The sequence below is a fragment of the Hypanus sabinus genome, chromosome 4 (genome assembly GCF_030144855.1).
Source record: "Hypanus sabinus isolate sHypSab1 chromosome 4, sHypSab1.hap1, whole genome shotgun sequence".
Classification (NCBI taxonomy): domain Eukaryota; kingdom Metazoa; phylum Chordata; class Chondrichthyes; order Myliobatiformes; family Dasyatidae; genus Hypanus; species Hypanus sabinus.
In genome coordinates, this window is record NC_082709.1 from 116,689,256 (window position 1) to 116,703,293 (window position 14,038).

The following is a 14,038-nucleotide window of genomic DNA, read 5'->3' on the forward strand; positions in this document are numbered from 1 at the left end:
AAAGCTCAGAAAATACCATTATTCAAGGTGACCAACGCAAAAGTAGGCAAGACCAGGGACAAGAACAATATTGGGCATTACTGCATAGGTGAGAGAGCTGAGAGAGGTGAATGACCAGCTACATGGATCACAGTAAAAGATTATATATTTGGTAATACTGTCTTCAAGCAACACCCGAGAAAACTATGGACATGGAAGAGCCCAGGGATAACACCAGAAACCAGACTGATTACGTGTTTATAAGGAGAAGGTATAGAAATGCTCTGAAATCATGCAAGACCTATCGGGGTGCAGACTACTACAGTGATCGCAAACCAATAATCAGTGTGATGTACCTGAGACTCAGAAAGCTTAAAAGACCAAGAGTTGAGCCAAAGCTGAATTTGGGACTTTTGAGAAAAAACAATGACATCAAAAATGAATTCCAAATAACAGTGAAGAACAAATTCGAGGCTCTACAAAACATCACTATTATAGAACAACAATGGGAAAATCTCAGTGACAGCATAACACAAGCAGCACAAGAGGTGATTCCCAAACAACAGAAAAAAAGCTAAAAAGAAATGGATGACAGAAGAAATTCTGAATCTTATGGAACAAGGAAAAAATGTAAGGAAAATGAAGAAGCCCAAGTATCCTTGCAATGCACAGATAACAACCAAGTGCAAGGAAGCAAAAGAAAAGTGGCTTAAGGACAAATGTGAGTTAAGAGAACAAATGCAGAAGACCAACAACAGCAAACATAGACACAACGAGATCAAAAAGGTCACAAATTGGAAGTGGGGCAACAACAGGATGTACAAAAGCAAAAGATAGCTCTACAGTTATGGAAGAAGGAAAAATAATGCAAAGATGGTCAGAATACATCAAAGACCTAGACGACAACAAAGACTGAGAGGACAACTTTGATATTGGCAACAACAATGAGGGCCCAGCAATACTGAAAGAAGAAGTGGAACATGCTATGAAGAAAATGTGAAAGGGGAAATCATCAGGACCAGATAACATTCCAGTTGAACTGTATGAAATGCTAGAAGATCTTGGAGTAGAGAAATTAACAATCTTATTGAATAGAATATACAACAGTGGCAACGTACCAGTAGATCTTCTGAAGACAGTATTCATTGCACTGCCAAAAAAACCAGGTGCAACAGAGTGTGGACAACACAGAACAATTAGCTTAATGAGCCACCTCACAAAAATTCTACTTAGAATCATCATGCTCAGAATAAGAAACAAAATTAAACCAGAGATCAGTGAAGAACAGTGCGGCTTTGTCGAAGGCAAGGGAACATCAAACGCCATTTATATTCTCAGGAACATTATCAAAAGTCAATAAAAGTACAAGACCTATACTTGTTTCATTGACTACACAAAAGCCTTTGACACAGTGAAACACCAAGTCATCATGAAAATGCTTAAAGATATTAATATCGACAGAAAAGATCTAAGAATAATCAGGAATCTCTATTGGCAACAAAGTGCAGCCATACAGATAGACAACAAGATTGGTGAATATCAGCCAATAAAGCGAGGATTCAGACAGGGTGTGTTCTATCACCAGACCTGTTCTCCCTGTACAGTGAAAACATCATGAGAGCCGTGCAAGACATACCTGGAATAAGTATAGGAGCATACAATATCAACAACCTCCACTATGCGGATGATACAGTACTGACAGCAAACAGTGAAGTAAATTTACAGAAACTAGTATCTACCATCAGCACAGAGAGTGAAAGACTTGGCCAAACCTTAAACAATAAGAAAACTGAAGTAATGGTAATATCTAAGAAACTTGATATCCCAAACTGTAGGATTATATTGGGAAATGAAATCCTGAAACAAGTTCACAACTTCAAGTACCTTGGATCATGGGTAACATCTGATGGCAAATGTGAAACAGACATAAAAGCAAGAATAGTAATGGCAAGAACAGCATTTACAGAGATTAGAAACATCCTAACGAACAAGAAAATAACAATTGACATCCGCCTTAGAACTCTCAGCTGTTACATTCTTCCTATATTGATGCATGGCTGCAAGTCATGGACCATCATAAATGCAATGGAAAAAAGAATCAATGCAGCAGAGACGTGGTTCCTCAGAAGAATGCTCTGCATATCATATATGGACAGGTTAACCGACAAAGAAGTTCTACAGATAACCAAGACAGAACATACATTACTTAAAAAAAATCAGAAAATAGCAATCAAAATTCTTTGGACACATCATGCGAAGAGAGACATTAGAACATTTAGTTACAACTGGAAAGCTGGAAGGAAAAAGAAGCAGAGGCTGACAGAGAATAAGAATGATAGATGGATTAATATCATGGTTAGAAACAGGGGAGGCAACAACTACAATTCGGAGAGTCAGGGACCATGATGGATGGAGAGACACGATCGCCCACACTGAAGGGCAAGGCACCTGAATGAATGAAATTTTTTTCACAAATGTAGATTTATTTCCAAAATGAAATGGAGTAAACCAATTCTGTGTTCTACGCTGTCAGTCCAGAAATTCAAGTCACTTTATTCAACAGTTGCTGCTGTTAACAAAAGAATTTCCCACTCAAGATCAATAAAATATTATTTATTATTATTAGATGAGTCATGGATGGATTTGTGTGGAAAATCATGTCTTAGACATAGTCCAATGTAAAAGACCCATTGACTCACGAGGTCCACAGCAACCATCAACCACTCATCTGCACTGGCACATGGTAATCCCATTTTATTCTCACCAGTTTCCACTCAACTTTGCCCAGATTCTAGCACCCTTACCCAGTTGGGCCAGTTTACAGTGGCCAGGTAACCAAGCAACTCACATATCTTTACGATTTGCAATGAAATTGGAGCGTCCAGCACAAATGGTCACACTGGAAGTCAGGAATTGAAGTCGGGTCACTGGGGCTGTGAGGCAGCAGCTCTGGTAGCCACACCAGTGGAGCATCATTAGAAAACTAAGTTCAGGACTCATGAACGTTGGAGTGCACTGAATTAAACAACCACCATAGGCAACAAGTGAGATACTTAAAAATTTACAGGCTCTCCCAAGCTGTACTGACCTCTACCCCATTCATATCCTATTCTCTCCATTAAAGCACAGATCCCAATCTCCCCATGTTCTAATTCCACAATTCTCCCAGAGTGACACTGATGAGAGAGAGGGAGAGAGAGGGAGAGAGAGGGGGAGGGAGGGGGAGGGAGGGGGAGGGAGGGGGAGGGAGGGGGAGGGAGGGGGAGGGAGGGGGAGGGAGGGGGAGGGAGGGGGAGGGAGGGGGAGGGAGGGGGAGAGGGGGGGAGAGGGGGGGAGAGGGGGGGAGAGGGGGGGAGAGGGGGGGAGAGGGGGGGAGAGGGGGGGAGAGGGGGGGAGAGGGGGGGGAGAGGGGGGGAGAGGGGGGAGAGGGGGGGAGAGGGGGGGAGAGGGGGAGAGGGGGAGAGAGAGGGAGAGGGAGAGGGAGAGGGAGAGGGAGAGGGAGAGGGAGAGGGAGAGGGAGAGGGAGAGGGAGAGGGAGAGGGAGAGGGAGAGGGAGAGGGAGAGGGAGAGAGAGAGGGAGAGAGAGAGAGAGAAAGGAAGAAAAAAAAATCGGGTACAGGAATACAAGTGGGATAAAATGATTTTTTCTGAACTAACATAAACTTGACAGGCCAAACTGTGTCCTTTAAATATTAAGGGAATATGATATTATTTTTTCTCTTCAAAACAAGTTCGGAAATACCCCAGTTTAATAGAAAGTCCAGATAATAAACTGCTGATTTAGAAAAAGCAAAAGATGGGGGGGGGTCCATGATAAACTCTCTGTGGTGGTTTTGTTGCACTCATATTCCCCTGACCTAGAACACCTAACATCAAGTGCTGGCCATTCTATGTACCAGGAGAGTTCTCCTCCAAAATCCTAACAGCAGTTTACATACTACTATTGGCAGACTGTAATTGGCACTTGAGATACTGCATGTTGTCATCACCAAACATTAAACAGTCCAACCCGATGCATTTCAAATCAGTTGGGGACTTCAGAATCAGGTTTATTATCACCAGCACGTGCCGTGAAATTTACTAACTTAGCAGCAGCAGTTCAATACAATACATAATATAGAAGAATAAAAAGTAAAAGGTAAATGGATTAAAACTGTGCAAAAACAGAAATAATATTTAAAAAAAGTGAGATTGTGTTCACGGGTTCAATGTCCACTTAGGAATTGGATGGCAGAGAGGAAGAAGCTGTTTCTGGATCACTGAGTGTGTGTCTTCAGGCTTCTGTACCTCCTACCTGATGGTAACATCAAGAAAAGGGCATGTCCTGGGGCCGGGGAGTCCGTAATAATAGACATTGCCTTTCTGAGACACTGCTCCCTGAAGATGTCCTGGGTACTTGGTTGGCTACTACCTAGGATGGAGCTGACTAATTTTATGACCCTCTGCAACCAGGCTTGATTTCTTCAACCGGGCTAGCTTGAAGAAATCTCTGCCCATTTACCGCTGGTACGTAACCTATAGCATCAGAGGTCCCAACACACTAGACCACTATTATTTTACAATAAGGAATGCCACTCCACTCCATGACCAGAACACAGTTCAGGAAATCTAATCACCGCTTACTGAACAACCTCAAAATAAGAGCTGGGTGTTCAGTGTCCTCCAACTAGTTCATAATAATAGTTCAAAATGCTAATGTATAAAAATATTTATGATACTTTATCTTACATCATATGAACTCATCATCAAAGCCTGATGTCAATATTCTAATGTATAAATAATAAAATTTGAAAAAATTAAAGCTGAAGATGTCCCATTTTAGTACCTATCATAAATCTTCAAGTTTAACTTGAGATATCACTGTTGCTGTAAGCTATGGCCCTCCTGAAGAAAGTACCCAATAAAAATTCCCACTTTTGAGAGAGAAAAATCCACACCAACTCTACGTATTTATGGCTGAGACCAACAGCACATGCTAATCTTTGATGATGACTGCAAACTCTAGACAATATTTACAATGCTCGCCATGGAAAGGTCAGAAAATCTGTATAAGGCAAGGGGTCCCAATCTAGGGTCCACAGACCCCTTGGTTAATGGTCAGGGTCAGTGGCATAAAAAGAAGTTAGGAATCCCTGGTATAGGTGAGAAATGTTAATTAAAGCTTACAAATTCCAAGGCTAAAATATATTTGAAGCACAAAAGTAATCCATTTGACTTATAAAGGTCTCTAATGGCATTTATGATACACATAACACCCCTCCACCATTCTTCATCAAACCCTTACTGAGGGATTATTCAATCATTTACTCCCTCAGAAGCGTATCTACATTCCCTTACATCTATGCCATTTCTCAGACTGTTTCACATAATAATCAGTTCCTTACCCTAACCATCTTGAGTAAAATGACTCCTGTCCTTAGTTCTACACGTACCCTCAAGCTTCAAGATCCCCTACAAATCTACTCCATTATTAACTTCCACAGGACAATCTTCAAACTTTCTATTTCTTGAAAGCAGGCACCATCTGCTCAACCTTGTTGATATACATAATCCCAAAAATATTCTCCAGCACCTCCATATGCATTTCATAATATAGAAAACAGATTTGCTCACAATATTTCACAAAGGGCTGCAATAAATACCTGCTCATTAAAATTAGCTGAATAAAAAAAACAGCTGTATGCAGCTACTTCAGTAAATACAGGTGGGAAGTTCCCTTAATAGAAGAAGTGGTGACACTGATCTGGTAGCAAAGCTCTCTTTGTGGTCTACTTAGCACAGGTTTAGTGTTTCCCTGGTGAAGACAACCTTTCCAACCACTGAATCTCCATGGAGTCGCACTGTCTTCAGTAACCACAAGACGGTGACAACTGCAGCTGATATTACCAATGGCACTTCTGTTTAACGGTTGTCCTCTTTTACTGTCTCCCTCCATGGTCAAAGGTTCTATCTTAACTATAGTTTTAAACAAATTATTTCAATTTGCAAAAGTCAGTCTGGTGGGGTAGAAGTTAGTTCTGCTGCTTCACACCTCCAGGAACCCAGCTTTATTCCGATATCTGGTGCAGTCTCTGTGAAAGTTGCACTTTCTCTTTGTGATTCTGTGGCTTCCCCCACAGGTGCTCCAGTTTTCTCCAACTTCCGAGAAGTTGTCAGTAGAATAACTCAGCATTGTGAAAATGCTCATTAGTATGGGAAAGTAACAAAAGAATAATTTAAAAAGTAAAAATAGGGTTGATTATTTGAGAGAAAATATGTTGTGAGGAAATAGAACTGATGGGAATGCTCTACAGACAGGCACACTGGGATCCTTCTCCATAATCAAGCATCCTTTGGTTCCACAACATTCGTATGCTCCTCTTCAGAAGTTCGAAGTAAATTTATTATCAAGGTACATATCTGTCACCAGATATAGCCCTGAGATTCATTTCCTTCCAGGCATACTCACTAAATCCAAGAACCATAACAGAATCAATGAAAGACCACACTCAGCAGCACAGACAAACAACAAACTGTGCAAATACAAAAGAATAATAAGTAAATATCGAGAACATGAGGTGAAGTGTCCTGGAAAGTGAGTCCATAGGCTGTGGGAACAGTTCAATGATGAGACAAGTGGTGCTGAATGATGTTATCCACACTGGTTCAAGAGCCTGATAGTTGAGGAGAAAATAACTGTTCTTGAATCTGGTAGTGTGAGTCGTGAGGCTCCAGTACCTTCCTCCTGATGGCAGCAGTGAGAAGGGAGCATGACCTGGGTAGTGGGGATCCTCGATGATAGACCTTGCTTTCCTGTGACAGTGCTCCATGCAGATGTACTCAATGGATGAAAGGACTTTGCCCATGATGGACTGGGCTGTATCCACTACTTTTTGTAGGATTTTTGGTTCCATCCCAGGCTGTGATATAATCAGTCAATATACTCCATTACACATCTATAGAAGTTTGTTAAAGTATTAGGTGACATGCCGAATCTTTGCAAACTTCCAAGGAAGAGGAGGCACCTTATTATGTACCTTCCATTGCTGAACTGCTCTCTAGTTTCCTACCCTACCACTTCTCCAATGACTCTAAACTTTACTATTATCTGCAATATTTGGTTATGCAACCTTGTGTGGTTTTGTCAAATTGTTTAAAGTGTATCACAACTGTGATGTTTATTATGCAAAAAGTCCTATAAAAGTACAATTTATTATTGAAGTGGCATGAAAGAAAACGAATATTGAGTTTGACCACTTATTTAACCCATTCTCTATGGTATAGAAATCCTGCAATTAAGATTTCTATGCCGTACATAATAGATTGGTAAACATTACAGTCTGCCCTCCTTATCCGTGAATTCTGCATGCGCGAATTCAACCAACTGCGAATTGTGAAAACCTGGAAGTGCTCTTCCAGCACTTGTCGTTCGAGCTTGTACAGACTTTTTTTTTATTATTCCCTAAACGATGCAATATAACAACTATTTTACATAACATTTACATTGTATTAGGTATTATAAGTAATCTAGAGATGATTTAAAGTATACGGGAGGATGTGCGTGGGTTATCGTGGATCAGGATTGAAAAAAATCAGAAGTTCTTACTAAGTAAGTCGGAACAGGTACATCCGGTATTATTTAGTGTCAGTTAGTTAAATGTTTGTCTTCGTATATAGTATATATTTTACCTTTCTATGCATATAAAACACTTAAGAATGCATGTTTCAGCGCTGGGCTCGGGAACGGAAGTTCTTGGGACTCGGGACAGATCGCTATGGCGTGTGCTCTCCACCGTGCTGGGTTGATGTGGAGGATCAAAAACCCAAAAATTAAACCACTGCGTTGCTTAGTAATAATTAGTTTTCATCGGGGCAGAGCCTTTTTCATCTTATCCTTTAAAATTGTTCTGATCGTTGACCGATGTAGCCTAATCTTTTCCAATGACTGATGGCGTTTCACCTCTTTCCGATCGCTTTATTACTTCCACTTTATTTTCAGTCATTATAGTGATTATTTCCATGAACAGAAACACTGCAGATTCAGATCTCTACTGCTGGGTCCTAATGTCCACCGCACTGAGACAAGTTAAATAAGGTCTGGGGTTCCGCTGGGTCCTAAGATCCACTGTATTGAAACAGACCGAATAAGGGACTTGAGCATCCGCAAATTTTGGTATCCGCGAGGGGTCCCGGAACCAATCTCTCGCAGATAAGGAGGGCTGACTATATGTTTTTATGCTAGTTTATTCATTTATGTTCAGCATTTAACAGTGATGATTTATAACATGAATCTTATATAGCATAAAATAGCTTATTGAAAGCAAGCAATAATACTTTTCAAAGGGCTAATTAAAAAGCGCAATTCTGCTTTGAAGGATGCTGATCAGACGATATATTACAATGGATAGGATTAATCACATTATTGCAGATTCTGTAACAGCAAGTGACTTCTGCACTTGGCCAGATCATTCTTCTTCTTGCCTCTGGGCTTCAGCTTGGCTGCTACCAGGGTGTCTGAATCTTGTCCATTGTTTGTAAGACTTGCTGTCTGTCCACCCTAACCTAGATCCCAAACTTACTAGTTCCACAAGCCAAACCTTTCATACCCTGAACGAAGCAACAAACTGCAGTGCATACAGGGATGTGTATTGGTTAAAAAAAAGTCAGCGAGTTCAAAACATGCTGCATCACACAATTTAAACTTTTTAAAAGGTATAAAACACAGTTATCATTTCCTGAAGAACAAACTACATATGCCAACTGACTTCTCACTTCTTATCACACAGACAAAGGCTATTCAGCTCATTGGGTCTATGCCAAGTCTCAGCATAATTCCATTCTCCCTCTTAATTCCCTCCAAACACAAACACACTCTCTCCCCACCCCCCCATGACTTTACCCCTCCTCTGATTCTTCCAGCACCCAACTACACCTGGGGTCATCAATCGTGTCCAATTATCTTAACATTACATCTTTGTAACATTGCAGAAAATCCAATTACTTGAGGTAAGTCCATGTAGTCAAAGAAAACTTCACAGGCACATCCCTCCCCACCAATGGCAGAATCTACATTAAGCAATAACTCAAAAGATAATATCGGTCATCAAAGATCTCCACCAACCAGACCATGCCACATTTTGCAGCTACCACTAGACAAGTAGAGAAGCCTTTAGACTCACACCACCAAGTTCGAGAACAGCTACTTCTCTTCAACAATTTGGTTCTTGAACTAATACTCAATACTGAACCCTACTCAATACCCCGTAAAAGCAAAACTATGATCACTTTACACCACAATGTTTTTTTTGTGGCACAGATTGTGTTCTTTTATAGTGATTGTGCATAATTTAAGTTTAATTTATGTTTATTTATTGTGAACACTGCTTATCTGATGCTTTGTGCCTGTGACACTGTTTCAAGTAAGTTTTCCATTACACCTGTTAGTACATTTAGTTGTTTATATGAGGTCGACTTTAACTTGGTACAAAATATGGATGGTAGAACATTAAACTAGAGTGGAGAAGATAAAAGGATGATGATGATTTTCAACAGTATCCAAACTACGGCAAGGTAGTGAAAGGTGATGTGATCAAAGTGGAGGTAGGCAGTCTTGGTGAGAAAGATATGGGACTCAAATTCAGATCAGGACTAAATAAGGCATCAGAATTGCAAATAACCTGATTTATTGTTGAGAATGAGGACCAGACATTGTAGCTAAACAATGGATTTACAGAAAGATTGATCCTAACGTGCAGTAAAAGGGGCATGGATTTCGGAGGAGCCATCAGCTTCAAGGACTGGTTAGAAACGGAGAAATATTTTGGATGGACAGTGAGATTCCGAGGGAATGGTGAATTTGATGGAGAGAGGTATGATGCCTAAGCCAAAGGAATCATAACAGTGCCTGCTAATATGGGGCTTAGGTACATAGAGCACAACATTCTGGTATGAAGAGGTTCAAATGAACAGAAAGTAGACTGCAGAAGAAGACACGAGGAGAAAAAGACAAGGTAGCAATAGGAAAAACAACTGAACTGATTGCAATATTGAATCATCTCCAACAGTTAAGCTGCAGCCTATAATGGAGGCCATAACAACATCTGCTTGTGCTAAAGATATACAGGGAGCAACTTCTGTCTTCCAAGGACATCCTGACACATTGGGCAGTTCCAACATAAGAGGACAGTACACAGTGGTGGTTCAGAAGCAGAATCTGGTTTAATATCACCAGCATATATTGTGAACTTTGTTGTTTTGTGGCAGCAGTACATTGCAATACAAAGTAGTAAAATCATAAATTATAATATATAATAATAAATTAAACAAGTGAGGGAAAAATACTTAGGTAGAGTTCATGGGTTAATTATCCATTCAGAAATCTGATGACGAAGGTGAAGCTGCTCCTGAAACATTGAGTCTGTCTTCAGGTTCCTGTACCTCCTTCTTGATGGTAGCAACGAGAAGAAGGCAATTCCTAGGTGATGGAAGTCTGCAACCTAGGACTAGGTCATAGGTTATGTGATGTTGCCTTCTTGAAACATTACCTTTTGAAGGTGTACTGGATGCTGGGGAGACTAGTACCCACAATGGAACTGGCTGAGTTTACAACTTTCTGCAGCTCTTTCCAATCCTTTGTAGTGGTCCCACCATACCAGATGGTGATGCAGCCAGTTAGTATGCTCTCCATGATACATCTGGAGAAATTTGGCAGGTGCCTTTGGTGGCATACCATTTCTCCTCAAACTCTTAATGAAACATTGCCACTGTTGTGCCTTTACTAAGACTGCATCATTATGTTGGGCCCAGAATAAATTCTCAGAGATGTTGACACCCAGGAACTTGAAACTGCTTACCCTTTGCACTTCTGATCCCTTGATAAGGACTGGTGTGTATTCCCTTAACTTCCTCTCCCTGAAGTCCACAATCAATTTCTTGGTCAGATTTGAGCCTCATTTTTTCATTTCTCTCTACGTTTATGATCCAAGGACACTTATGTGAAGGGTTCTGCCGAAGAGTCTTGGCCTGAAACGTCAACAGTACTATTTTCTATAGATGCTGCCCAGTCTGCTGAGTTCCTCCAGCATTTTGTGTCTCTTGCTTGGATTTCCAGTATCTGCAGATTTTCTTTTGTTTGTGACACTTATGTGAAAATCCAAATACCTCACTTTGCAGAGTCAGAAGAAAAATTAATTACTTTTTGTGTCGCCTTTACCCGAATATGCAAATGGATGATTTTTGTACAAAACTGGAAATATTTCTACTATTTTTGGGAATGTTTTCACAAAGACAGGTGGAGGGGCAGGTAGTATTGAGTCTGCAAAAGGATGGATTAGGAGAATGGGCAAAGAAATGGCAGATAGAATGTAGTGTTGAGAAATCCAAGGTTATGCACTTTGGTAGAAAGAATAAAGGTGTAGACTATTTTCTAAACAGGAAGAAAATTCAAAACTCAGAGCTGCAAAGGGACTTGGAAGTCCTTGTGCAGGATTCTCAAAAGGTTAACTTGTAGGTTGAGTCCATGCTAAGGAGGGCAATGTTATCATTCATTTTGAGAAGAATATAAAAGCAAAGATGTAATGCTGAGGCTTTATAAGGCATTGGTCAATTTGCACTTTGGAGTATTGTGAGGACGTTTGGGCCCCTTAAAAAGATGTGCTGGTTTTGGACAGAATCCACAGAAGGTTCACGAGAATAAGTCAGGGAACAAAAGGGTTAACCTACGGGGAGCATCCGACAAACCGGAGGGCACAGCCTCAGAATAAAAGACGTCCATTTACAGCAGATATGAGGAGTAATTTTTTTAGTCAGAGGGTGGTGAATCTGTAGAATTTTTTTGCCACAGACAACTGTGGAGGCCAAGTAATTGGGTTTATTTAAAGCACAGGCTCTTGATTCGTCAGGGTATCAAAGGTTATGGGGAGAAGGCAGGTGAGTGGGCAGGGATAACAATTCAGTCATGATGGAATTCCAGAACAGACTCATGAATCGAATGACCCAATTCTGCTCTCATACTAATGGTCTTTCACTGTTTTATGATAAATACAGAATCAGCATATAAGCACAACAGATATCACATTCATTTTTTGGAACTAAAACACTAGCTGCCCTAACCTCCTTTATGGTGTACTAGAAAGATCTCAGCTCTTTCTAAAGGCAGAATAAACTGTAAAAACTTAACTCTCCATTTTCAGGAAAGGACAATGCCTAACCCAGCATCATACATGTATCCACCGTAAATCATGAAAAAAAATGGCACTGGTGTTTTACTCAGCATTCTATAACTCTGAACTTCTGCAGAAATAGTTATCAAAAACCCAAACTTCAGTTGAAATGATGATAAGTTCTGGGCGAGATAGAGAGATATAAAACCTGATTCCTAGCGTTATGAGTCAGGTTGGGGATATCAGCCGTGGCGAATGGGCTGGGAGTCATGAGCTGCGGTGAGCGCCGTTACTCCAACCGAAGGCCACAGCAACCAAACGAAACAAGCCGCCACAATGAGGAATACAAGAGAAGGGGGAAGGGGGAGATCCGAATTAAGTTTCTTCCACATCCACCGCTGTTTTAAGAAAAGCCACACAAGCTTTTCCCCAACAGGGGGAGGAAGGGAGAGAGAGAGAGAGAGAAAGAAAGAGGGAGGGAGAGAAAGAGAGAGACCGATACGTATTCCACGAGCTGCCTACGTTTCGCGTTCGACTCTTTCTTTTTGTTTTCGTCAGGTTAATTTCAATAATTTTCTTGTTTAAAAAGGATAAAATGTTGCGATCGGTTTTAAGGCGAAGGGAAAGCGTTTAAGGCTTTGTGTCCGGCGGCCGCAGCGCGTTGGCAGAAAGTGAGAGGTAGACGCTAGAGTGACAAATGGCCCAAAACATCACCATTTTCGACGGTCTGCTGCCGTGGACAACGAGAGGGCTCGGGCTGCGGCGATTTAATACAGCAAACACAGCAGAACCACTTACCGTCGGGCTGCGCTGAGGCGGCCCGGTCAGCCTCCATCCGTAGGGCGCGAACAAACGCAGAGAGCGGGCGGCGAGCAAAGGCGGTCGAGCGTTTCCCTCTTTGCCTGATGGCGCTGTTCTCCCCTCTCTCTCTCTTACCCACGAACGCCTGATGAAGATGATCAGTGCATCCATCAGCATCATGGGCTTTCTCGCGAGGAAACTGCCGCCCGCAAACACCAGAGGCGGAAGGTTTAGCCAGCCTATTGGGCGCTGCCTTGCAACCGGCCACTTGAACAAACCCCGAACTCCAATTTTTACCCAGCCCCAAACGTACACAAAATGTGGGGAAACACGCATACACACTCCCCACCGGGAGCGGGGAAAAAACGCTAACATGTTGATTTATTCCTAAACAATTTTCTTCATGCATTTCCATGGCAACGGACGAAAATACAGTTTCCTTGGAATGGAATGAGGTAAGACAATATTGCCGGTGTTGATGACGATCGGGTGTTTTATATATATATTTATGAAGGAAAACCAACCGTGGCGCTACTGCTTCAAGACGTCTGCAGTTTTAATTTACTGGCCATGTAGGGCAGTATCATTGTTGAAGGGCAGTATCATTGTTGAAAAGAACACCAAGAGGTATCTTGTTGGCAGGAATGGTAAATCAGTGGGATCATGAAGGCAGCTAAGGATCAGACCCTAAATGGAATCTAAATGGGAATCGTTTAATATCACTGGCATATGTGGTGAATTTTTCTTTTATCATGCAGTACATTGCAATACATAATAGTAAAAACAGCAAAAGTAACAGTAAAAACAATAATAAGTATGTATATATTTTAAAAGCTTAATTAAGTAAGTGGTCCAAAAAGAAAAAAAGCATTGATGTAGTCAAGTCGTCACTTTTATTGTCATTTCGACCATAACTGCTGGTACATAGTAAAAATGAGACAAAGTTTTTTCAGGATCATGGTGTTACATGACACAATACAAAAACTAGACTGAACTACGTTTAAAAAAAAACACAAAAAAACTACAGTAGACTACAGACCTACCCAGGACTGCATAAAGTGCACAAAACAGTGCAGGCATTACAATAAATAATAAACAAGACAATAGAGCATGTTCAT

The 14,038-nt window shown here is 41.0% G+C and overlaps 1 protein-coding gene across 4 annotated transcripts in view; it reads right to left on the reverse strand.

Annotated features, from left to right (window-relative positions):
• Positions 1–13,369, reverse strand: part of LOC132393135 (uncharacterized) — a 156,070-nt gene extending 142,701 nt beyond the window's left edge. For all 4 annotated transcript variants that reach the window (XM_059968003.1, XM_059968004.1, XM_059968002.1 and 1 more), the window contains exon 1: positions 12,918–13,369. In XM_059968003.1, the coding sequence (XP_059823986.1) occupies positions 12,918–13,335 (418 nt within the window). In that variant the 5' untranslated portion in view covers positions 13,336–13,369. The remainder of the gene's footprint in view (positions 1–12,917) is intronic.
• Between the last annotated feature and the right edge of the window lie 669 nt (positions 13,370–14,038).